General features: G+C 41.1%; 2 protein-coding genes across 15 annotated transcripts in view; both read right to left on the reverse strand.

The window, feature by feature from the left end:
* Window positions 1-6,125, reverse strand: part of SOS1 (SOS Ras/Rac guanine nucleotide exchange factor 1) — a 69,503-nt gene extending 63,378 nt beyond the window's left edge. For 6 of the 7 annotated variants that reach the window (XR_012635605.1, XM_074932886.1, XM_074932817.1 and 3 more), the window contains exon 1: window positions 5,688-6,125. Coding sequence is in view for 5 of the 7 variants with exons in the window: in XM_074932886.1 (XP_074788987.1) it covers window positions 5,688-5,774 (87 nt within the window). In the remaining 2 variants the exon portion in view is untranslated. The other variant, XM_074932710.1, reaches the window with a different exon arrangement.
* Window positions 6,126-8,225: 2,100 nt separating this feature from the next.
* MAP4K3 (mitogen-activated protein kinase kinase kinase kinase 3) overlaps window positions 8,226-27,247 on the reverse strand; it is an 84,264-nt gene continuing 65,242 nt past the window's right edge. For 4 of the 8 annotated variants that reach the window (XM_074895084.1, XM_074933535.1, XM_074933311.1 and 1 more), the window contains 10 exons: window positions 26,232-26,292; window positions 26,028-26,145; window positions 23,358-23,416; window positions 20,919-21,022; window positions 19,958-20,129; window positions 17,358-17,426; window positions 17,149-17,241; window positions 14,857-14,927; window positions 12,198-12,253; window positions 8,226-9,687 (listed from right to left, as the gene is read on the reverse strand). In XM_074895084.1, coding sequence (XP_074751185.1) covers window positions 9,600-9,687; window positions 12,198-12,253; window positions 14,857-14,927; window positions 17,149-17,241; window positions 17,358-17,426; window positions 19,958-20,129; window positions 20,919-21,022; window positions 23,358-23,416; window positions 26,028-26,145; window positions 26,232-26,292 — 891 coding nt within the window. In that variant the 3' untranslated portion in view covers window positions 8,226-9,599. The other 4 variants (XM_074895046.1, XM_074933470.1, XM_074933384.1 and 1 more) reach the window with 3 other exon arrangements.

The raw sequence follows: 27,247 nt of genomic DNA on the forward strand, positions 1-27,247 counted from the left end.
TTAGGCAACCATAAATCTAAATTGTCAGAAAAAAAAAATCAGTTAAACCAACTTAAAAAAAATACAAATATATCTGATCTTACTTTATAACCTGTAGTAATTTATTTTATATAAAACTTTCTCAAACCATTCCTTTCAAACTCTACATAATAAATCTGAACATAAACACTCCCAAAGCCTCATGTGAAGCAGTAGGGATCTAGACCAAACCCAGAAACAAGTTTCAGTTAAAGCAGATTGAACAGCTCCAGTTTACAAAGAGGCTTGGTCTCTGACTGGTCCAACTCCTAGGCTGGTCACAAGATAACCCAAACCACCGGTCTAGACTGACTCTCAGCAGCTCATTCTGCACTAGAAAGAGTTGTTTGATAACAGAAAAGAAAGAAAGACTCACATAGTGAATTTAACAATCCTACGACACTAAACAAGCAACAGTTTTCAGTTACCTCTTCCTCACTTGGTCATGAAGAAAAGGCTTATCGATGTTGATTTTAAAGCTGAGAAAAATCAACTTGCAATGAAAAAACCTCTCCAGGGACTTCTTAAAGCAACTTCAGGTATTACACAAAACCACCAGTGTAATGTTCCCAAATCATCATTAACAATCAATGTAATCAGGCTCACGGTTCTCAGTTCTGCTAAATACAGAACACACCAGAAAAATCTTACATGTGAAAGGCTGCAGAGAACAATACCAAACTGAGTCCCATCAGGAGCAGCAGAAGTTCCATTAGCTTCAGAAGAGTGCACAACAGAAGGAAATAATTCTAAAGCTACATAACAAACAAAAATAAAACCAAAGCATCTACTATTGGTTAGAGATACTGTTTTTCATATCTGGGCAACACTACCCATTCTCTGGGATTCTGGTAAGAAGTCACAGTATGAACCAAAAGCCAATGCCTACTAAAGAGCAACTGTACTTCACTGCTGAATACAGGTATTGCTGCACTGCCACTCTTCCTTGGTGGTGTCTGAAGTCCTTGTAAGACAGTGTCTAAAGGAAAAAAAAACCATCATATTTACCACAGCATTTTGATAATAAAAAGGCAGAGCTGTAACGACACAACAGGCCAAGCTGTTTTCCAGAGCACTAGAGAGGGTGAAACTTCACTGATTATGAGCATTTTTCTAAACTAGTAAACTAGCACTTTATTTTAAACATAACATTTACTAAACCTTTGCAGACAGTTTATTCAATGGATTATTAGTAGAAATTACTTGGCCACAGAGCAGAATTCTTGGGGGGAGTGGGGAAATTATCTTCATTTTGGTAACTTTGAAAGTCTTCACTAATCCTATAACCTTATTTTTACTCAACACATTTTTTGTTAATCTTCCCTCAGTGACTACAAAGCTACTGACAAGCAACCGCTTATCACTAAAACACTCCAGGATTAAATATTTTATGTAGAGATTGCATGGATGAGTGTTCTCATAGTGTAAGCACCCATACAAAGTTTTTTTCTTCTATTCTTGTACATCTCAGCTGATATTTGGCAGTCCTGTCCATGCTTTGTTACCTCGATCAATTAAAAATCCAGTAAATTAAACAAAATACAAATGTCTTGGATCCACGATTCAGTAACAATTCACTGAGGCCATGAGACGCAGATTTTTGCTAACATTTCTCTTGATGTATCAAGGCAGCTGTATTACACTGCACTAGTGAGCACATGAAAAAACTTACTGTAAACACTTGAACCGTAGGAGGATCTTGATTTTATCCTGCACAACCATCAGAAGAACACAGAACCCAAAGCGATCAGAAATTAAGGATCTTCTACATCTGCAGTGATTATATGTCAAGAATAAGTAGTGCCATTCTGATTAGGAAGTGGCAACTGGACTATCATTGATTTTAAGAACTAGGTGATTAAAAGCCAGGTGGAAATATCTTTGCCAGCCATAGCTTCCAGAACACTCTGCAGACACTGAAGCAGCTTTTCTAGTCTCTTTTGCTCCACGAAAGGTTCAGAAGACTAACTATACAATACCTGGAAGCACAATGTCTGAAAGAACATCCTTAACTGAGGGAGCAAACCCCCCTCAGCTGTCAAGCCACATCACTCCAATCATTTTGACCACAACAAATCCAGACAAGAAATCCCTGTTGATTGCTCAACTGATTCAAAACAACTTGAGGTACACAAACAATATCTGTATGTAAGACAGTTCTTTTGCTTTTCTCAATCACTGAATTGCTTAAGGTATCAATCAGTAAGAATGATATGCTTTCTACTGTAAAAACCAACATATAAGTGAAGAAGCAAGTCACAGACACACAGAAAAATTCTGACTGTATAAACAAGAGTTATACAAGCAAGATGAAGCCACAAGGAAAGGCATTTAGGAAAAAACTATCCAAAAGGTTATGACCAGAATAAAGAGTATAAATTCACTTGAGAAAGAACATTAGTGTTGGAAGAGGCATCACTTTGCAGGTGTCCTTTCTGAGTCCATTTTCCAAGGTGTATTAAATGCCATGTATCTCCATCTCCAGACACTCAAGGGCTCTGGTGTATGTCCTGAATCCTCTGTCTTCAATCCCAGCATCTCACCTTCTTCTGTCTGTCTCTGCAACTACAACTTCAGACACCAGCTGTTATTCTTACTTCCTTTTCTGGTACCTCATCATCATGATTACTGTCTTTTGCTGCTTCAAAATAACACGTTGACCAGACAGAGAAGCATCTCAGTACACATAATTTTCTTCCTAATTGAGTGCACTGGAGTCAATCTTGACAGCATCTGAAGGAGAACTAGAAGAAAAGGGATTACATTATGATCTGAATGGTACAAGAGCTGCTTTTTTCAAATGCAGCTGTTCAACACAAATACAGTTCTATTGTTAAGGTTCATGTCTAATAAAATAGAAAGGATGATCTCCTAAGAATCTGTTGATGTAGGAAGAGATTTATTCTTACTACATATTCTTGGTTTTGCTGCTTGATTAAAAAAATAGAATCAAAATAACTAATTGGAAAAAAAGAAAGCTATTGCAATGATTTAACAATACCAATATTTTAAGAAACTGATTCCGAGGCTGTAGTTTGAGCTCTGCATTACAAGTCAATCCACAGTTACAAAAGAGCAATGGCATTTTAATGATTCAGTCCACAGGTGACAGCTTTCCCTAATAGCTGTGAACACTCCATCCTGATATATATACATTAATGATGTTAAATTAAACACCACTTTTTAGAGATATTAATTCAACACAGGTCTTCTCAAACTATTAAGTCTCATTTCCAACTCTGCATAAATCATCACAATCCTGTTTGTACATCTACCTGGTTTCAAGGTGGCGTTTAGAAAGCAGCTTGCTGTCACTAGCTGAGAACGATTGTCAGCATTTGGTCAGTTAACAGGGGAAACAAAGGAAAGGTTCTCCACTAGTAATGACAGGATGTACATGAGCTTGAGATAATCTGACTCCTACTGAGATAGCATGCTCTGGCAATTCAAAGCCACAACGCACTTGTTTCCTCATAGGACAGTTCTGCCGTTTGAGCTCACTGGCGTATCCTGACACATTTCTCTCCTTCACTAGTCCCACGTGCTGGCCTCCAGGTACATCTCAGATCTTTAGCTAAGAGAACAGTGGGTCAGCGTCTCAAACACACTGGCTGCAAACTGCAGTATCGCACCTGTCTTCTGAACACTAACAGATGATTGTCAAAGTAAGTATGCTGCTACGTTCACCGTTTTATCTGCCACCTATGAGAGATTCATTACTTTACAGGGCCTTTATCAGGGCTAAACACCCTAACCAACACTACTTGCACCTAATATGTTAGTAAAATACCCAATTTAGTTTCTCCGTTAATGAAGAAGCCAATAACATAATAATTTAATATTTTAATCTGTCATTTAGTTTTCCTGTAACTCAAAGTATTTGGCTGTTCAGTTAAGCAAGTGACAATACAGACAGATTCTTCATTTCTACCTTTACAAGGACAGCAACAGTAACCGGCAGAAGACAGTGCTTCTGGAGTACAGGGGGCAACAGCCTCAGAGAAGAAACAAGCGGCAATCTCACAAACTGAGGTTAAAGGAGTTAACACCTGCCAGACAGTTGCAAGTTTGAGCGTGAAGCCTTCAAAACTAACTCCACCTCATTCCTGCCACCTGTCTACAGTAAGAAATAGAGCACAGCACAACAAAACCAAGACAACTATACCTTGCAGGGCCAGTTTGTCATCCTGGGTAGCTTGTCATCATTAGACTTCTCTGTTGACTTCTCCAAAATTCCTTTTCCCTCCAAGGAATTTATCCAACGCCTTCAGCAAGCATCTTTACTGCATGGTGACTCCACAAAGTTTGTCCATCGGGAAGAAATGTTGCAGTTCAAATGTAGCAAGTAATTCCAAAGTCTGAGCTAGTATTTGCCTCACTCTATGTCCTCTAGTAGTTAGCACTGAACCTCATTTCAAATTTGACAACCCCCTGCTACACCACAGAATAAACCATCCTCCAAAGGAATAAGCTCTGGCTGGCTGAGACCTTGGGTAGCTCCAGTTTCCAAGCAGCCTCCAATTGGATGGCTATCCAAGTGCTTACAAGCACAAGAAGCAGTGAGTTGTACAGTTAATGCAGAAGTACAGTTTCAAAGAAGTGACTGCTGATCGGGGTAAGTCATTAACAGTACATGCTATGGGCAGAACAAGTAAGAAGAACTGAATGAAACCGCAGAGTGCTGGAGACCTCATAGAGCACGCCCAGAAAAGCAAGGCAATACACTGCATGAGGAAATTAGGAAGAAATACTGAATGAGCACAACGTCAACATTTGAGACTTCCAACGCATACTGGAGGACGCAATAGTTCAAACAGCCCTAGGAACAAGTCTTCGATGCAAAAGTTGCAGTTAATCACTGTAACTGGACAAACTCATAAAGCATCACTGTGTAGTTACTAAAAAGTGTCCAGTTCTGCAATCTGAAGGCAGCTCGAGCAATAGTGTTAAGAAACCTCTCGTTTTTTTAAGCCTTCCACTTTCTGACTCTAGCTGCAGAATTTGAAGAGGAGCCCTCACCATTTTTTCTCTCTTCAAAATAAATTATTTCCACAGCACGGGTGCAAGCTTCACCATCCTCAGGGAGCAAGACTTGCTAGTTTGTCCTAATGAAGCCTTCTCAGCAAAAACGTATTTAAACTAAGAGAAGCTTAACTAAAAGTCATTAAGCCCGAACACTAATTAACCAAAATTCTCTCAGCAGTTCATCATAACGATTCCCCCCACCCCCAACCGTGTCACGTCTAGGCGCTAAGGGAGCCCAGCAGAAACCCACAGCAGCACTACTTGCTTCCTTCTGAGCACAGCAGGGCCAGGACCCGCGTGTCCATAAACCAACTTTTATTTGCACGATTCCGTTTGCCGGAGCGTCGCCCAGCGCGGCTCCCGCGCGCTGCGCGGGGACGCCGGAGGCCTCCTCTCTGGGGCACCCGCCAAGGCAAGTCGCCCGCCGGGCAGGGTGGCAACGACCGACCCCCCACCAAGCCCTGAAGCCGCTTCCGGAGCGCGGGGAGCGTCGGCCAACCCCGCTGACCCGGCTGGGCCCAGGCGCCGCTCCGGCCGCGGCCCACCCCGCGCTGGGGCCGGGCCGCTGCGATGGGCCCCAGACCGAAAGTCCACTCCCACGGCCCTGCCCGCCGGGGCGGGCGGGGGACCCCGCTCCCCCTCACCTTCTTGAGGGCGGGCACCAGCAGCCCCCGCCACTTAGGCGCGTTCTCTTCGCTGAAGAACTCGTAAAGCAGCGGCTGCGCCTGCATTGTGCCGCCGGGCCCGGCCCGCTCGGGGAGGCGGGCAGGCGGGGCGGGGCTGGCCCGCCAGGCCCGGCGAGGAGGACGCCGCGGGAGGGCTCGGTGCCCCTCAGCAGGAGGCCCAACGGCCCCCCACCGCCGGGGCCGGCGGCGGCAGGCCCGCAGCGGTGGGGGGAGGTGGCAGCTGCCGCATTCCCCGCCCCCAGCTCTCGGTGGTCTCCTCGGGGAGGGGGGGGGGGGCGGCAGTGGGCAGCGGGAGGGGCCGGCAGGAGCAGGGTCACGCAGCGCGCGGGCCGCGAGGGGCGGAGCCGGGCACTCGGGGCGCGAGCGCCGCCGCCTCCCCGTTCTCCAGGCTCTTGGCCCCAGCTCGCACGGTTGGCGGCCGCGGCGCATGCGCACTGCAACGGCGTAGCAGAGCCAACCGCGCCTGCGCTCCGGCGACGCGTCATCGGACCCTGCCTCCCCAGCGGAAGTGACTTCACGAGGCGGCCACACCCTCTCCTCCCCCGCGCGCCCCCTATCGGGGGTAGGCGCCGTGCAGCTCCAGGGAACCGCCCGCGTTTCCTGGATGGGCCGGCGAGCCACACGCCGCCCGGGCACCGCCGCGTCGCTCCCGGCCACTGCAGCGGTGTGGGAACGGCTGCGGCCCGCCAGGACCTGCGTGCAGCCTCAGCTCTGCCTGCCCCCAGCAGCTGCCGAGCCACCTTGGGGTTCGGCCTTGGGAGGGGATTGGGCGCGGGGGAGCCCTTAGCCCAGGCCTCAGCCACCCAGGCCAGGCTATGGGCCATGACCGTCAAGGGAGAGTCGGGTAGTGGAGTGGTAGTGGCCCCACACAGCCCTATGGAGGTCTGGGGAAGAGAGAGGGCTTTGGCTTCATGGCAAATGCCAGTGGAACTCTGCTGCGGCAGGCAAATTCCCTCAACCCCTTTCCAAGCTAGTGCCTCTGTAGGTGCACTAATAATAATGTCCCTGAGGCTTTGCTTCCTGTAGACTTCCTCACTGCTAGCTTCTTGCCGGCCTCCCTTACCAGGGTGACCTGAAGCACAAGGAGATGTCATCCACCTGTGACAACCAACTGTCTGCTCAGAGCTGGGTGTGGTGGGATGGTGTTACCCTTCCCTGGAGAGCTCTGTTTGAAAGACACATGATGTCACTGGGGGAATCAAGATCAGATAACAGCCAGCATCAAGGATGAAAAAAGTACAGCTTTGATGAAAAAAGTACATTTTTTCTTGGGGAAAAAAGGACAGAAAAAGCAAAGCCAGAATGAAAACAAAGGCCAATGGTTTAAACAGGACAAAGTCCATGGTGGGCTACAGGGCCTGGCAGAGAGGAGAAAGACAATGCTTGAGATTAAAAGCAAGTCATTGTGCTGTGTTTCACGAGACAAAGGTAAGGGGCCTTGGAAAGCCCAGGGACCAAAAAAGGAAAGAGAGAAGGAGAGATGTATGGAAACCTTCACTGATCACTGGAAGAAAGGTTTAGGACCAGCTAAGGGAGGAGAGCAAATACCCAGAGATTGCTTGGAGAGAGTGTTGATAATCCATTAAGCTAAAGGGCTGGTTGCACAGACACCTGTTGGGAACGGTATGCATGTTGAGAGGCTCCATTAGCGTTCGTTAAGTGCTCTGAGACAGGAGATATTCTGGAGACACTGAGCAGTACTTTAGCAGGTAACAGATGGAGACTTTAGAAAAGAGCTGTCCTTGCCCTGCAACTCTGCCTCAGGTGTTTTTCCTCCAGGCAGATACTGGAGTAAGTCAGAATGAGTCAGACTTCTGCTTTGAGCTTGCTGGAAGAAAGATGAAAGGCTGGAATATTCACAACTCAGAGCTATTTTCTTGGTCTAGCAGCCTGCCTGTGCATTCAGGGTCACCATCAAAGCATCAGAGAGATTATGGAGCTATCGCACCTGCTGCCTTATGATGGAAAATCAGTCTGTTGAAGTTTAAACCTTCAGCCGCTCTCAACTTTGTGCAACACTGGGTGTAAAACTCCATCAGTGCTCTGCTCTCCAGCAGATTCCATTTGAAGATGAAAGTGCCAGGACTCGTAAATACCAGTGGATGGTCTATAGCATCTCTTTCCTTCAAAGCAGCATTGAGTAATGTGAGATCGCAGGCACTGTGTTCAGTTGGTTCAAACATTTAGCAAGGCCAGAGGACAGCCTGGGCCCAAGCTCTCCTCCTACCCAGAGCGACCAGCACCAGGTGATAGCCTTTCTCTGCTGGTTTTCAGTGCTTTTTCAGTTCATGGCAATTGCAGGTCTAGTGATGGACAGAAGAAATTAAACAATCTTGAATTTGGAAAGACTTCTTTCAAATACATATACCTACTGCCTGTATGTCAAAAGGGTATTAATGCCTACCCTGAAGTGCTGTGGCCTAAACTGAGTTGAGCTCCAGTGGTCTGACCATTCATGAATTCACAAATGCCCAGCTTCTGTGTTTGGCACAAACATTTAATAGCAGAATTCAAAACTCAGTATGTTCCATTTTAGTCTTATGTGGAAAATTAGTGCAGGTGATAATCTAATTTTACAACACCATGTTAAAAAACGTTTATTTTACATTATATACATTAGGGAACATATTTCAAAGCATTACCAATCACAACAATAATGCAGGTCATAAATCACGTTTGGTTTTAGTGTATATTATCACAATAAAATATAAAGAACATATACAAAAAAAGGAGTAAAATGTTTGCATTTTGATAAAACTTGGCATTTACATACTCCATTGGAAAATAGCAATCAAAAATACGTCTGATCAAAACTGAGTTCCTGTGATGTGTAGTAACTATTATATTGTTTGAATGAGGTAGTAACTAAATTATTTTGGCCATGTGTTAACATCATAAAGAAAGATAAGTATGGAAATGGTTGTGAGGCCAAAAAAAGGTCAAAATGGCAACATCTTTGAGCCATTTCCACAATGTGGAATGTTGCTACTTTTTATTGTGATATGAAACTACTTAGTAAGACAAACAGTAATACTAATTTTTATCATTGTGTACACTAAGGATTCAAACACGTATTGCAGTGTTACAGCCAGGTACCACTAGTCTGGGACTGATGCCCATCCAGAAAATACTGTTTTCAAGCACAGAGAAGTAATCATAAGGAGAGTTTTAATTAAATATAAAAATACAGGTGTTTAACTGGTTTGTTTCACAAAGAAAATTACCTAAATAAACTAAAGGAACTTTGAAGCCCAAGTCATATGCACAAAGTCACAGCTTACCTTTGTGACTAAATACATTACATCTCAATACATTGTGCAAATATGAACACCAGTGTGTTGCATCAAAATTAAAACAAGATTGTAATCTGATTACAGCCTTGGTTACAATTTCTAAAAGTTAAGATTTATTTGTATTAGTAAATTACATAAAATACAATAGTGTTGTTAAATGTACTATATTTGTTGCTAGCATCCCACTTTATTATAAACACATGAGAAGTCCTTAAAATAGTACCCCTATTTAATTTTTGCATCTTTTTTGTGACTTTTACATCTGTACAAGTAAGACACTTGTACTTAACAGGAGGACCGCTATCTACAGAAAGTCAGTGTAGGTCTTCAGCAAGTTTCACTGAAAAATACTGCGTATGTACAAAGATTACATAACAGTAAATGAAGCACTTCTGTGGTATCATAATGCTTATGTGCCCATACCACAAACAACTGTTGTTTTCCTCTCATGCCACAATAAATTATAAAGTAACTGAAGTGGGGTTACTGCAGCTTTTGTGCAATTTTAGCCACGAATACTGCTGCAGCAGGAGCATTCTCTTGCCATGGTGAGCTAGCTGCCTGCCACATGCTGATCTCAGTAACTGTTCTCATGCCCTGCCAGGATATATAAATTGCTGTTGGCTGTTGGGTTATCCGTCGGCCTACTCTCCAGTACCACGACCCTAAAATGAAAAAAGCCACAACGTCAAGTAAGCCTTAATTTAAAATACATCCCTGGATATAATTGTAAATAGTCTTTCCAAGGATCCATCCGATGAGTAGTCATTTCTCTTTCCCTGGATGCCTCTAGTCCAAAAGCTGCTCAAAGCAAGGCCAACCTCAAAGCTAGCTCAGGGTGTTCTGCAGGCAAGGTGTCCAAGGATCTCCCACAGCCTCTCAGCTCCTGCTGCAGTGTTCAGTCACCCTCACCATGACGTTTTCCCCTCTTTCATCAAGCTGGAATTTCCCTTGCTGCAGTGTATGCCTGTTGCCTCTTGTCCTTTCAGTAGGGGCCTTCTGAAGAGTGTCCATCACTCTTCTACTGCCTGGGCTTGTGCTTCCCCAGAAGCTTTGCAAAGCTAACCAGGCTAGAAGTTGTTAGTCTGCCCTCTGCCACTGGTCATGACAGTTGACCGAAGCTGACTCTTCTGTCAGCATTTCTAGTCTTTCCCTGAGCCCATGTAACCTAAATCCACAGAAACTTCCTCCAGCTCTTGGAAGTCCCAGAGACAAAGACTTGCAGGCTGAGATAGTCCCCAAGGAAAATATTATTCTACACATAGTGATCTTTTACTTGAGGACTATGTGCAGAATCCTCTCTGACTCTTTTCTTGCCACCTGCTTTTGTCCAGCAATGGGAACAGAAGACTGGGTTAGCTGGACTTACACTACAGCTGCAGAGACCACAAGGAATGTTCTAGATCAGACCTTTCTCTTCAGAGGAGAGAAATTAGCAATCACAATTCTGTTTCACAAATGATTTGACATTTTTTAATCGGGCAAGAACTGCAAAAGCTGCTAAATGGATCAGGATGTTCATGATTGAATTATCCGCCACAAACACCCTGAAGTGATGGTAAATTGTGGGAAATTCAAATCCGTCTATTGTACATTCACCCAAGGAGAGGTTGCTTGCTTCAAAACTATCACTAAAAACCCCCTACTCTCTGCTCAAAGTGCTCCACAAAGGGAGTAACATGCCATGCCACGAGGCATTCTCTGCTCACCTGGAGAAAGCAACATGCAAGCTCTTATCAGACTGATGTCAGGTTTTTTGGCTGCTCAGAACCCCAATTCCTATGAACTGCCTAGGAAATTACATGTGTTACTGGAAATGTGTTTCATAGCTCAAGCACAAAATATGACAAAGCTGCAAACAAAATGGTAACTGAAGAAGTTTAAATTAATGCTTATTGCAGTGCAAAGTCTTTAAACTTTGTCTCAGAGTTGGCAGACTGTTAGTGCAAGCCAGAAGTAGATGGAGCCATATTTGGGGAAGAGAACATTATTTTTCCAAGGCAATGATTTGCAATGTGAAGTCAGACTTGTTTTTAAATGAAGCTGTGCTGCCTCTCAACAACTAAGAGAAATGAGATAATAAAGCTGAACTCAATGCACACATCACTGGAACAGAGGGTAAAACCCTTGGGTCAGAGATGAGTATTACTTACAACTATCCATCACCAAAAAGCTGTCAGGGATTGCACTTAAGGCAGAATCCTCAACCCCCAAGTGGCAAAAATTGCTTGTAGCTAGCTAATAAAGCCACAGCACCATTCAATGCTGTCGATGTTATGGGTAATTACAAGGCTTGGAGCAGCATCAAGCTTGGAGAAACGGATTATGGGGAAAACCTCTGGTTGATGTGAAGCCTTTTTGGTAGTTCTAAGATGCCACAAGAAAATGAGTTTACTGTGACTGGCATAAGACGGAGGCAATTCTCAAAAATGAAAGCCTATCTTTGTACCTCATATGAATACATTACTGGTGAAACCATCAAGTCAGAATGCACTCCCTAGAAAACTAAAACATTGGCGTTTTCGTGGCTGTTAAGAAGTACAAAGTTTGACAGCAGGTCAGAGAAAGTTGAGGAAGTCAGTGACACTCCTAAAATAGCAGTTACTGACTTGACAAGTTGGTATCTGATGGGTCAGACAGACATGGTGTTGGTATCCTGTAAAGCAGATGCCAAAGAACAGCTACAATAATAATTATTAAGAGCTCTTACAAGACCTGAGCTGTCACATCGGGAGGACAACTGGTAGAGTTCCTTTCTGGGGGTGAAAATGAGGTATTTACATTTTTACATATTTTTTTATATTAGTTTCAAAAAGTAGATCTTGATAAGCTACTGCAGCAGAGCATCCAAAAGTAAAGCTTTCACCGAATTAAACACAACAATTACAGCAAAAAAAGGAATACATTCCTGCAGATTGTGATCGCAGCCAAATACAAGCCTGCTAGCATGCCTGAGTGCTTCTGGAAGCTCACAAAAACTTTTAGAAGACTTTTTTGGGGGCTTTTTTTGAAGAAAGAGAAGTAAATTTGAAGGGCTGAAAGGCAAACATGTACATAAAGGAATAAGATGGCTAAAAAATAAATCACAAGAAACAAGCAAAAAGAACTTTTACAAGGGAGGATGAACACACATTATTCTTCTATTTTATCATGCCATGTTCACTTCTTTTCATACCTGTCAGATCCCAGAAGCCTGAATATCCTTGTATTATCAGAAATTTCTTGCGTGATCTAGACAATAAAAATAAGTGTTTACATGTTAAGTACACAAGTGTTTTTGTGTTCAAAACCAACCTAGAGAAAAGAATTGACTATGATGTTACCAATTTACTGCTGATTTAAATTCACTACAGAAATTAATGCAACTGCCACTTTTAGATGAGATCTAACAGTTCTCCATAAATCCTGCTGTATTATATGAATTCCTCTGGTAGCAACTGCAAACACAACAGCAAGTCAGCACTGCACAGCATCTGAGCTACTGGTGCAATTATTTTTACAGCCTTGACTGAAATAGGTAGCTGTAGTTTGCAATTTGTTTCACTCTAGATATCCAAAACGGGTCAGATAAATTACATATAAAATGCATTTTGTTGAAATTCTGAACCATAGTAACAATGCAGTTAAGTTCACATTCTGAAAACCTTAACAGAGAGACACAATCTAATTTGTGGTACTTATGCCCATAGTATTTCAACATTTCAGACTAGTGCAATAAACCTTTGTTTACTGTGGGTGAACTTTACTTGCGTGATCCATCTTTATGATCACAAGAATACCAAAGCACCAAAGAAAACATATTAATCAATCAAGTCAAACAAAGCTCACCGCATACTCCAAAGTCACACCGTGAACAGGCAGCACTGTTTACAAAGCTCCTTTTCTACAAAGCCACATTTCCCATCCTTGAGGAAAGAATAGATTCTTCTTTCCTTCCCAGATCCTTGTAGTGTTAGCTGACTTAGTGAATTCACTTCTGGCACACAGAACTCGCAAGAGAATTTTAATGCACAAAGTTCCCCACTCTGTTAAGAAAATTACTTCCTGTTTGTTGTGGGGGCTGAGTCTGCACAATCTTGGTCCAAATTTTGAGCATTTTGTTCTCAGAATTCACACAGTTCCTTGTTTCATTCTTCTCGCTCAATCAAACCACCGTGGGACGTCATGGTTGTGGAAGGAAATAACTTTGCAAGCAGCTCAAATCATCCCCAGTTAGGCAAACTATTATTAGATTAGGGAATCTGAACTAATAATATCTTCAAAGACAAATGTAATGCAAAGTTAGGTTGATCAGGTTTTTGTCCCATGCAACCACTTCCTACACAGTACATTGTATAAAAGTCTGCTGAAGTAATGAATACAGTTAAGAAAAAAGCCTGGCAATGCAGATTTTCAGATTCATTACAGATGAAAATGAGTTTATTTTTTCTCTTAACTGTGACGGCTAGTAGGACAGCCGGTAGAGAAGAGATTAAAAAAGGTCTGAGAGCTTACCCTATACATGTTCTACAGGGAAAAAGTTTTGAGTGGGTTGCTTTCTGACAACAGCTCAGTTCCACCTTCTGTTCTTCATTTAAGTGCTGGCTTTGGCTTGACAGTAACAAAGCAAGAAGACAGTGTGCCTTATGCTTTACATAAACATAAAGCATCCACTTGCACTGCAGCACTCTGGGGCACGTCCTCCAACAACTGGATAAGAGCTACTGAGTGGAGGAATCCACCCAGCCTTGCAGAATGCTGCTAGCAGGAGTCTAGAGTTGGAGAAGTGCCTAGTGGCGTCATCTCCTCCTGTGCTAAACAGCAAGGTGCTGCAGTTCACCATTACGAGTTCTTGGGAGAAGGACAATCATGCCTCGGGATCAAATATACAGAAATTCCACAAGAACCATTTGCAGACTTTGAAATAAGAAGAAGTTTGACTCTAGCCTTTGGTCCAACTTCCCACAAAGAGCAGGTTTACTGTCAGCACAGATTAGGTCAGCTGTGGCTTTGTGCAAACAAATGTAGTTGTGTAACGATGTGGAGTATATCTAAGCTTGGCATGGTGTGACAGTATGTGTACCTTAAAATACAATTAGTCATAATGAGCTCAATTTTTCAGCCAATGTGACACGGATGAAACAACCAGTGAAGTTTGTAAACATTCTTTAATAACCAAATTAAAGGACTAATTAAAATCCTACAAAGCAAGGCATTTCCACTAACACATAGATGCACAAGGTTTGCAGCAAGAAAAAAAAAAGAAAGAGTTGGGAGGTTATTTATAATGGTTTAACTATGTCTAAAAAGGACATCTAACTGGCTGAAAAAACAGACTACACAGAAATTTTAGAAAAAATCTTTAGGTCAATCTGACATTTTTCTCCTCAGAATGGAAAATACTTATGAAAGCTGGGCACTAAAACCTTCAAAGTATTTGTAAATCAAGGGATCATGGAAGAAATTAAACAACAAAGGGCAACTCATTCAACAAAAATCTCAAGCTCAGCAGTGGAGCGTGCAATCACTGGCAAAGCCCAAATGTTGGTATGCACATGTGAGAAGCTAAAGGACTGACATTGGTCTTCAATGCAATTTAAGGTGAAGATTAATGTTATCAAAAATTAAGCTTGGATATTTCTTATGGCATCATGGCCTGGTGTCTTGTTGCTTTCTGCTTTGTATGTTAGACTTGACAGGGGCTTATGAAACATGTTTTGAATGAAACTTAAGCTTCCAGGTCTAACCTGGAAATTACTGAAGTTTTTACTCTTTTTCAGACCACAGCATTAGGCATTTATGCTCTACTTGGCTTGTATTAGAAGCCAGAATCTGAAGCAAAATGCAATACTCACCTCATTTGATCTAAAACTCCTTCCTTGCATGCCGTGTTTCCAGAATGCTAACACACTGTCCTGTAGACAGACTGGTAAGAAAGAACACTGTAATCAGTTTTGAAGCATGTCAACTCAAGCTTTTAAGGCCAAACACACAGGACTGTAATTTTGAAATTTGTATGTGTATGTTTTATTGTATCACGTTCACCTACACAGACTGCAAAACGCCTCACAGGAACTGCTGAACCTGCCTCAAAAGTAGGTGCATTTCTATATTTATTTGTTTGTTTAATGAGCAGAGTTAAAAAATATTCCCACCTAACCAGAAAAAGTTCTAAAACTGTACTTCTGTCTAGTCCTAAACATGTTCTTTCCTTTGAATGGGAAAACCCACCTCATTCTAACAGTAGCAGAAAATATATATTGAATTTTAGCAGAAAGTTACAGGGATGCTGCAGTGACATTTTTCACTTTCACAGCAACTACTGGATAATACAGTCCTATAGTAGCAATGCAAAGCTTTACAGAGCCCTCTACCTCCCAGTCCTTCCCCTTGCCAGAAATGTGGTGAGATGTCTGTATTTGAACCCTGTGAAAGGAAATAGGTCTATAGCCTTCCCCAAAGAGAGGGCAAGTGTGTAGGTCCCCAGAAAGAATCTGTCCCACCTGCATCCAGCATCCTGTCTCTGGACAGGTATGCAGGAAAGAGAGCACAGCTCTTTGGAGACACTATCAGGCCAGAACAGGACACTGGTAGCTTGTTTGTGACAAGCAGAGAGAACTGCAGTACATGCAGAGGTCCCACAGTGAGCAGCTTCAAGTACACATACTCGTAACCCACAGGAGCCATAATGTTTTCCATGACAATGTTTTTTTTGTCCTCTCCTCTGTGGGACATTATGTTTGAAGTGTGTGAAACTTTAAAGCTTCTCCTCAAAAGCAAATACCCTCCAACTTAATATTTTTATTCCCACTGTTCCTCCTCTTCTGGTGCTACTCTCCATCTGTGCACACATCCTTCCTCATCCCTCTTTCAAAAGCATACAATGCAATTCAGGTATGTAACCACTGGAGAACTATTAAAATAAACGTGTTCTGTCTTTCTGTTTCACGAATCTAATTCATTCAGATTCTTCACAAAAATGCAAAGTTTACATAAAGTGTAACATATTATATGATTCAGTCTCTGGGCTGCTTTATAAAAATAGACTGTGTGAACACACATGCAGAATGAATTAGCCATGAGCGATTCTCAGAGTTTATGTAGACTGTGTTAAGGTACTCCTTTAGAGGCTGAAGGTTTCCATTATATTCTCAAGACACTGGTCTAATCAGGGGAGACTCCAGGGTTATTACTTTATTGCAGCTGCTCCTAGAGAAGTGTGCTGAACCTTTCACTGAGCCTTCTCCCGCAGAGTGAAACGTGTGAGAGTGTTTCAAATATAAAGACCTGACAGTTAGCATCTTGAATTCTGTTCTGTAACAGTAAACAAGTTAATCATAGAATAGCTCTAGTTGGAAGGGACCCACGAGGATCATTGAGTCCAACTCCCTGCTTCTCATAGCACCACCTAAAACTAAACCATATGACTAAGAGCTTTCTCCATATGCTCCTTGAACTCTGACAGGCTTGGTGCTGTGACCACTTCTGTACGGAGCTTGTTCCAGTGACTGACCACCTTCTGAGTGAAGAACCTTTTCCTAATGTCTAATTTGAACTTCCCTTGACACAGCTTCACACCATTTCCACATGTCCTATTGCTGGTCACCAGACAGAGGAGATCAGCACCTCCCCCTCTGTTGCTGACCTTGAGAAAGCTGTAGACTGTGATGAGGTCACACCTCAGCATTCTCTTCTCCAAGCTGAACAAACCAAGTGACCTCAGCTGTTTCTTGTAAGTCTTGCCGTTCACCACCTAGGTTGCCATCCTCTGGTCATGTTCTAACAGTTTGGTCCTTCTTATACTGAGCTGCCCAAAACTGTACACAGTACAGTGCAGTGTGGAGTGGGACAATCACCCTCCCCATCTGCCTAGCTGTGCAGTTCTTGATGCACCACAGGACACAGTTGGCCCTTTAGGCTGCCAGGGCACACCATTGACTCATCTTCACCTTGCCATCAACCCAAACCCCCAGATATCTTTCTGCAGGGCTGCTCTCCAGCCTCTCATCCCCCAATTTATATGTATAACCAGAATTACCTTCTGCCAGGTGCAAAATCCAACATTTGCTCTTGTTAAATTCCATACAGTTGGCAATTACCCAGCTGTCTATCCAGATATTCAATATTAATGATGAAATGCAACTTACCTATTGATTCAATCTGAAAGTCAAATGTGAGCTCCGATGACAGTTTGCGGCTGGATTTTAACCTGCCTTGGAGATTCACTATTTTTATACAACCTAGACAACAAATAGGATATGTCACAAAGAATCTTCAATATATGATCTAATTTGAAGGCAGACAGTATGCATATATACATACATACATATATATTTAGTTGATACTGAAAACTTACAATCCAAACACACCAAAATGGTATCTCTCTCCAGCTGTGTTACATGTACAACACTCGTCTCTGTAGTGTCTATAAAAAAATGACAGTGTTAGTTCATAACATAAATTAGCATGATATTTGAAATGGAAGTTCTAGAGATTGAAACAATTTAATGGGTTAGTGTGTTATCTACTTAAAATAATCATCTTACCAGTGACATTTCTCTTCTCTTAGAGAGGCATGTCCACTTATCCAACATGTTGGCTGTGACAGGAAAACTGAAACTGTAATATTAAAGTATGGACTTAATCCAGCCTTTTCTGAGCCATGTCACAAAGCATACTCACATGTACATTGTTCTCCCTTTATTCTCTGTTGGTGTCATTTAATACTGCTGTTGCAAAAAAAGGCCGATATATGAGACTGCCCACACTAAACCTGAATGCTGTTTCATTGCATTTTATTTCTGCCTTTATTTCTATTCTTGGTAGGGACTTTTGTATCAGTATTTAGTTCTTGCTGCTATTTGCAGACTCTCCATTCTCAGATTTCCCAGAAGTAGGGAATTATTTCCTTCTCCAAACTCTTAAAAAAAGGGTTACCTTACTCTCTTCTGGGTTACAGCTGCAGCAGTCTCCATCACAGCAAACAGGGGGATCTGACCCACAAATGATTAGTGGACATGTCAAATCAAAAGAGAAGTGTAGTTTTGCACCATTTGTTTGTTAAAACTACACAAAAAAGCAGCTCATACTAATGCAGCATTACTGCCAGTGATTCTGTAGGCATTCTTCTATACAGAAAAGAGACACTCAATACATCTGTTAGACATGAGAAATTAGAGCATGTTACCTAAAATATGAAAGCAGCTTTCAGTTAAATAATAAAATCCATGATTCTGTTGAGAAGCAAAAAAACTCAAGGATGATGACAGAAGTATGGTCCTTGAGATGGTCCCTCCAACTCTTTTTTGCAGTTTGTCTTGAAGGTATATATTTATGATCTTAATAAATTTCTAATGCATGATCTTAACCAAAGGTGGATACAGCCATGATGAAAGCATGCAAAAGAAGGACTGGAGGATATACATCTGTGCAACCTCATTGTGCAATGTGGAAACATGCACTGCACTGGCTGGAGTTAACAGGAGAAGGATGGCAAGGGGAAAAACCCCCTGCAGTAAATCTCTGCCAACTAATTTTTTTAAAACGTTTTGGGTTTTTTTTTTTTTTTTTAAATGTCTGATAAAAAAGTCAAACGTCAAACAATGAAAACTATTATTTGATGGAAGCTATTTGTGACCATATGGTACACTTTCCTCATTTGAAAACCACTGAAAAATCTGTTTCACTGCATTATTGCTCTTCTGCCAGCAGGGGACAGGAATAAATCAATACAACATGAGGGTTTAGAGTCAAACAAATAGGAGAAAATAACAACATACACAACACACAAATGATTCAAGGAAGCTAAAGAAGTAATTTTGGAAGGCACAATGCAATGTTAAGTTTTACACATTAATAAAAATGGAACTGGGAAGGAATTACTGTTCTTGTCTTTACACACTGATGCTGACAATACTGTGAGAAAAATGACAACAGGACATAATGGGTCAAAAAAATTTCTCTTCAGCATGTTATTTTATGGACTCTACTGAAGTCACACAGTTACAGAAATATATGTATGAGTTTGCAAATAAAATGCACTTTAATTGGCCATCCACTGATCATTTTGCTTTTTCTAACTATGCTTTAAACTGTGTCAAAATCTGGTACACTTTTCAGCAGCAAGGAAGTCAGCAGGCACCTTTCTAGTAAAACTGTTGGTCTCCATGAATTCCATGGCTGGACTCACACACATGTACATGCCAGCACAGGGTCATGTATAATCCTTCATGGATCAGAAAGGGCTCTATGCCTGGTAATAACAAAGCTATTTACTGCTTCTAAACCTGAAAGCTATGACTGGGGTCAACTCATCACTGTATCTAGGTTTAGAGGGGAACCCTGCAACTCTAGAATAGTAATTCTTAGCATGTTTCCTTCTTAAAGAGAATTTCTACTGTTGCTCAGATGGTGGCCTCCTCATTCATAGCACTATACAAGTGATGGACAGGTACTTGGTTTCCTGCTACCAGTGGACCTAATCCATTTCACTTTCCATAAACATTGGAAGAACAGAAATATGCTCTCTTTCAGCAGAAGGCTGATAACACCATTTCTAAACACACTGCTTTATTGCAAAAGAGCCAAACCACACCTACAGAGACACTGAAAAAAATTACTAAGAGTAGATTCTATTAAAATCCATTAAAGAAAACAGAAGTCATGGTGCCAGGGAACAGCACAGTGGATAACAGTCAAGCACAGCCTGATTTATGAAAATGCAAGAAAATGTAAGTACATCCTCTGCTATACTCAAAAATATCAAGAAACCAAATGAATTCAACAAGTAGAAACATCCAAACAACCAGATAACCCTTTAAATGGAGAACTTAAAATGATCACTTAGTCTTAATGATTTAACCATTAGTTTCCTCAGATAACACTACCTTTCTATTGCTTCAGCAGTACTACAAGAGCAAGAAACATTTAGGAATGCAATTACATCATCACACAAACCTGTTTCTGTAAACCATGAAGAGGTAGAATTTGGGTTGACAGTCTCAAACTTCACCACCTGGTTGAAGTCTCTTCCTCTACTGACACCGACACAAACTAATGGGAATTCCTGCTCGGGGACTACCAGCATTTCAAACAATCTCAATGGACAAGGTACAGGAAAATCTATGTGCTAGATTAAGAAATAAAAATAGATATTAGAAGGGAAACAAGTTTAGTCTGAATTGCTATTAGCTACTTAAACTGTATGATAAATTCTATGCCATAAGTTTTGTAACATTACGTTTACTACTTCAGATAACAGTAACTGATATATACAAAAAGCCTGTGTTAAGAAGTTTTAGAAAGTCTTCATGCCGATTCAGTTAAAATAAGACAGCATGTCTTTCATCATCTGTGTCCTGTGCATCTGCCTACAGGTGACAAAGAGCGCTATACTCATCACTGTTCCCTCAGTATGGAGTCTCTAAGCCTTGTTTCCCAGGCCAGTGAAGTTAGAGCAGCTGCCTCTCTACAAACACAAGTCCACCCTGGCAGCTCCATCTCTTCACGTGGAGTCAGACAGGCAGATAACAAGCATTTCTGTGCATCTCCCATGTCACAAAGCATCGAATAAGTGGCCACCTTCTCTCTGGTATGGGAGCAAGCCCCCTGTTAACTGATGTTATCACTCCACTCTGCAATGTCTCTGTCAGCTGTTTTTTTACTGTGCAACTAGAAGGCAATGTTCACAGAGAGAGGGGCTTTGTTGTTTAACTGAAGTGCACCACAAAACCAAGAACATTCCTATAAGTATTTCGAGTTAGTTAGTACATATTTAAATAGCTCTTTTCAGTGTAATTTAACAGAAACCAAGAGAAAAGTCTAATGACTCAAGAAATGGCTAATAATTACTCTCAACAAGTCACTACAAGATAAATAGAACTGAACACAAGAGTATCTCAGCCTACTGTAATATTACCTTGATTAACATAAATTTTTGCATTGGCTCAACCCATTCTAACAAAACAATGCTGGACTGTAGCGCTCCACAAAGGTACTTGTGCCCTGTGTAGGGATTCCTCACTGCCAAAAAAAGAGAGGTAAAGTAGATTAGTGTATTAAGCAAATACAAATTATAAACTATTTCCAACTAAGTAACAGTCCATACACTTTTGGAAAACACCCACCACCACCACCACTCTAATTTTTATGTAAGGAAGCTGCTGAAAAGTCAACATCCACACTATGAAAATAGTGACAGTGCGCATGCTGGAGCAGGGGCTGTCCTTCCACCAGGCATAAACAACTAATAGCTGGTGCCAAGGAAGCCATAATAAACATGACTCCCACGAGAGCACTGTGGTACCTCTCCAACTCAAAATAAAGTTTATTGTTGTTTCTTTAGACTGGTAGGTGGGATTTACTATTTTAGACAGTCTTAAAATTAGTTGACTACACACACATTTGAAGTATCTTACTCCACCATGTTGGCTTGCCTAAGCTATCTCCTATCTCTGTAAAGTGACATCATTTATTTCCACTCAACTGCTCTTTTTCTATTGTTTGTCAGAACTCAAAAATGGGAGAATAATAAAGTTGCAAAACTGAGCACTGTGATATCTGAAGTTTCACAACTTTAATTCTACAGTATCAACAAAATTTTACTCCTTAAGCACTTGCAGCATATCCATTAAGAGGAACAAGTGCTACTTTGCAATTTGTACAATTACATCTAAAGGCCAGATTTTGAAATGTAGTAAAGTGACTATGGGCCATCAGGCAATTAACAAAACAGTTCAGATAACGAGCTTCTACAATCCAGTACTAAGTGAAACAGTCTCATGCATTACTGCCAAGGAAATCCACTAGCAACTGCTTGACACCTTAAACATCAAAGCTTAGTTTCATTAATCCAAGTTCTCACTCACCATCAATCAAAGAGACTGCAAACTGCAGCACATAACTTGGCATGACCTTTGTTAAGGCTGAACTCAGCAGCAGAAACCACAAAACATGCTCCTAGCAACACTTGTAAGGTGAAAAAACAAGACCAGAAGTTCTGGTCTTTTTCTGCCTCCTGTGGCACTGCTGCTTCCCCCAGGCCAAAGGGATGCGTACACTGCCAGCAGGAATGGACGCTCAGGTTGCACATAATAAGTAGGGCAGGAGAGGGGAATCTATAATTTCTCCCCTTGGACCTGCCTTTTGCAGCCACCCTTGTTGCCATCACAAATTATTACTTAAGCTATCATGCAGGAAGGACTCCAGGCTTATTAGGCTAAGCTATCTCTGAATGCCAGGACAGCAGACGACTACTAATAAATGCCAAGTCCCACGGCACTCTTGTTAAATTCTGTGCCTGTTAGTACAGAAACTGTAAGACTACAGAGGAGCACATGACCAGGTTTCTAATTTCATAAACAGAGACTTGAAAACATACAAACTTCCAAATTAATTTTCATGTCAGAAAGACAGCCTTTGTCCCTAGTCTGTCCATCCACCCCTTCAGGCGTTCCCTTCAGCAGCCATTAACACTCACAGCTTGACTAGATGCCTCAATTAGGGCAAGGCCTGGACATAAACAGTACATACTGTTAACACCCTACCACACCCTAGAGAATTTGTATCCCAGAAAAAGCCAAGTTTTACGGTTGAGCTGGACAAAGAAATGATAACAAACATTCGATGTTTTAGCAATACGGAGGAGAATTTTGTGAAGATAAATGACAGATGCTCACTTACCACTGAATCTCTGAAAAATCTGTGTAATACAACTCATCACACCATTCATTTGATTATGGAACACCAGGTGAAACATTTCCAGGGACAAGAGTCTGACCCTAAGAAATCATCCATAGGTCTGTTTCCTACTTTGTTTTTTGTTTTTCCCTTCAGTTGTTTGTTTGCATGTATCTACCCCATCCCCCTTTTAAAACATGTCTTAATGCAGTGCAGCTTTGACACTTCAATAGCTGGCACTCTGAACACACTATAAAGGCTTCAGAGACAACACACTCCTCAAAGAACTGGAAATCTGCCTCTTTTTATCATCCAATATTGATAACTGGAACTTGTGCTAGAAAATCAGGCTACTTAAACCTGATGGTAACTTCTTTAAGTCACTCCATCCATGGAGATTAGGTTCTTCCTGAGGGCTTGTTGAAATTTGACATGCATTCTCCTCTGCATTTCTTGAGAATTGTCTAAAGACACAAATAAATATTTAAAGAGCGAACTGGGAAAGTTTTCATTGCTTAAACACAAGGACTAACCTGAACAAGCTCATTGTCTGCAGATACATAGTTTCATAATAATGACAAGTCTCTTCTCCCTTTACCTCTTAAACCTGACTCAGTAATCTTAATATTGTCACCATTTGTACCGTTTCTTGGCATTTATTCTTCAGATCTTTACTTACCAACACAACACTTCTGACACCATTTAGTGTCAGGAATTTTTGTAGACACTGCAAACTTCCTACAAGATATAAATACAAAATTATTGATCAACTAAAAGAACGGAATTAATTTGTTTTTTAGAGAGCTGCTGGTGGGAAAATTATATTTGCCCACCCAAACCCCTAAAACTGTATGTATTTGTATATTTCTTCTCAAATAATATGCCTAGAACACACATGGTGACTACTCTGTAGTTAACACCGAGATGCTGCTCAGTTATGCAGCATTATGAATGCAGTTAAAAGTCAGGAATGGAGAAGAATAGGTGCCTCAATACCTGCAAGCATCATTTACCACTATGTCTTGCTATTATATGTATTTCTAACACATGTCTGGATAGTCTATTGGTACTTCCATGATCATTCTTCTTTGTAATGCTGTAACTTACTGCATCTTGTGTTGGGTACTACAGACAACATGAAGGCCACTCTTGTCCCAAGGACATTATAGTTCAAAGACAGGACACATGGACCCAAGTGGTGTAAGAAAAGATGTTGTACTGGATAGCTTGCTGGGCCAGTCCTTGCAAAACCAACACCTTAAATTTTGCAGAACATTTCACAGGCAGCACAGCATGCTTTTCAAGAGGAGGTCTAAAGGAGTACTGCAAGGCAGCTTTGCAAGATCTTTTCTGATGTGCAGGGGACACTCCCTTGAGAAATCATGAAAACTATTACTTGAAAATTTATCAGATAAGCGAGGGAAAATGTTGTGATGATAGTGGGAATCAGTGTTTCTACACAGACTGTAAGATGACAGGCAATATGGATATTGGTCACAGTAGCCTTGACAATAAAAATAACTAATTTGGCACTGTAGAAAAGATGAGAATAAGTGGAGCAATAGACAGACAGATGCTGCAGTCAAAACTATGAACTGGGAAAATACTTCCACAGCATTTCAAATGAAGCTGTCAGAAGTGACTGATAATGCAGCAGGACTGAGTAGCATGAAAACTGAGCACTGGTCACAAATTTTGGTTGGAAGTAGTCATGGAAGGTTTGAAAGTAACTGCTCAAGGACACTCAAGGGAAAGAAACTAGAAAGGTGACTTACCACAGATGTTATTTTCTGCCACTGAGTGTCATCCTACCAAGTATCATAAATTGAGCTTAGACCATTTCACAGATGAATGTACAAACCTCACAAATAACTGAATTCTATTCTGTTTTGCATCTTCTTTACCAAAACCTGCTTTTAACATATCTACATTTTTCATGTAGCACTCATCATCATGGTATCCAGGAACTTGGTGAAGAATAGTTTGTGATCTGGTAGGACAAAAAATTACGCTCTTCTACATACTTCAAATGTACTACTTCTGCCTGGCTAAATGTTACTGCCCTTATGCCTTACAGTAAGGGATAAAACAGCAAAATGGATTATATAGATGAATCTCTTCTGCTTTTGAATAACTGGCTTGGCACATGCACATTCAGATTGTGCTGCATTTTTCTTGGGAAGTGACATGTCCAGACAAGAAATTTTCTGAGCCCTCTACAACTTAGGTGAAGTTTCCTTCCATGCTGAATGTAGTTTGAAAGGTTTTCCTCACATGATTCTTATGATAGTTATGGTTATTAGTGCACTACTGATGCACTCCTCAAGCCAGAATCTCAGGCCAAGTTAATTTGGAAGAGAGGAGCAGAACAGTGGTGGAGGCACACAGAAGACAATTTAAACACAAATTATCTCTTAGGTAATTAGAATTTAGCTTCTAGGAAGAATACAATATTCAGACAAGTGTTGCACCATTATGTTTGCATATGGCTGAACAAGAAGCCTTTTGAATGCCAGAATTAAATGTTAATAGGCTATTAATAGAACCAAAGGTAGCAGAGAAACAGGTCTTCTATGATACAATTTCCTAACAGAAAGCCTGTTATATAAGAACCAGTGATTTCCTATGCACTTTAAGAATCAAAGGTTTCTCTGCAAACTAGGTTAGCATTACTACCTCCTCCTCTTGGATTTGAAAAGGCTCCCAAGGCTTGTTTGGCAGCCAGCGCTGTACCCAGTCTCTAGAATTTTGCATGTTCTTGTTAGTATATGAAGTGGGAGGGACTGCATGCACAATGTGCTGTAGGCATCTGGGGACAAAAGTACCTTCTACACTGGCCTGCAAAAAAATGACTAGCCAATAATGAATGTCAAATCTGTACTCCCATTCTGTTCTTCCCTGCTTTCAAAATAACCCATGAGCCCATTTCCTCTTTGGTAAGAGATTACACATTCCCACTTTTTCAATAGAATGCAAAGATAGTGCCCAGAGACATTAATGTAAGATCACTATTTTTACTTGCCTGAAATATCACAGGTACAATACTGACCCTCGATTTTGTTTAGTATCAAGTACAACCAGGATTTACCATATCCAAAAAATGCTATGCCCAGAAAGATGATGTTTCATGACAAGGAGGGAAGATGTACCAAACTCCATTTCTCTAATAAGAGTATATTCGCATCTTGATTCATGTGAATTTAGGGTTCTACCCTCTGATTAATGCCCAGATGAGTTATTCATGGCAATTTGTGAACAGAGCTCCATATTAGTTGGCATTCCCGGAGCTTCACATATCCTGAACTCTCAGAATTAAGATATTCTGATATATCTGATATCATGTATTTACCTGGGAAGTATTCGGTCAGGGAGTTTATGTGCTGGAATAGCAACTGGTAGCTTTTGCATTTGTCTTGCATAATCAAAGAGTCCTGGTAGATTATGGGAATAAAGCTGAGAAGCTTTACCTGGAAATCAGAAAACAAAGCCACCCTTCAAATATGAAACCAAATGTTTACCAGCACTACCACTCAAAGATAGCACAGTAACTTACCAGATATCGATAACAAGCAATTGTTCATGACATATAACCACGTACACCTTCGAGGAAATAGCTGATAAAGGGAAAGAATAACAAAGAAAGAAAAGCATTCAATCTGATATACACAAAATGTGAGCACATTAAGCTGATCAATTAATATCTGCATAGACAACAGGACAAAACTAATACTGACTTGCTTTTTGTAGCAGAAATTAGCTTAAGCGTAGTAACGTTTACCTGGATTCCAGAGTTAATTCAGAGTAAGTCTTAGGCACACACACTATATTTAACGTACACATTAACAATTAGAGAATTAGCACATTTTATATTTGGGTCTTCAAGTATACTATAATTAGCCCACAAGACATAATTATAAAGGTCAATCAATCATTTAAAAAAAAATTTAAAAGCTACCAAACTTTCTCTATCAAGGGAGAAAAGCTTAACGACATCAACTTTGTTTACTAAAGAATGGTCAACAAAACATAGCCATTATGAGGCCTGTACTAGTCCAAATCTCTTGAAACAATTAAAACTGGGGTAGTTGAAGGGACTGTTCCTCTGTGTATGATTACACATTTCACTTAAGTGATCAAGGAATGCAACAAATGCTCAAGGCAGAATGGCTAGTTGTCACATTCCACAATTATTAGAAAGATGGGGCTGAAACTAAAAAAAAAAACTAGCCTTAAAGAAAAGACTAAAACAAACATGGTAATTTTTTTCCCCTCTCACATAACTTCTGGAGCTTGTTGCCACACAGGTCACGGAGGCGGAAAGTATCAACAGCGTAAACTAGTAATTAGACATACTCATGCCCAACAGGTCTATAAATGGACACAACAAGCAAATAGGCAAGGATCCTCCAACATCCCCGATTTAATGACTGTACTGGAGTCTGAGGAGAAGGGGTAGTAGACAGTGGCCAAACTCATGGACATTTCCTACTGCCACTTTAGGAAACAGACTACTGGGGTAGACACATCACACAGGAGAACATTTATTTTGCTCTTAAAAATAACCAAAAC

Source organism: Athene noctua, chromosome 1 (genome assembly GCF_965140245.1).
Source record: "Athene noctua chromosome 1, bAthNoc1.hap1.1, whole genome shotgun sequence".
In the NCBI taxonomy this organism is placed as follows: Eukaryota; Metazoa; Chordata; class Aves; order Strigiformes; family Strigidae; genus Athene; species Athene noctua.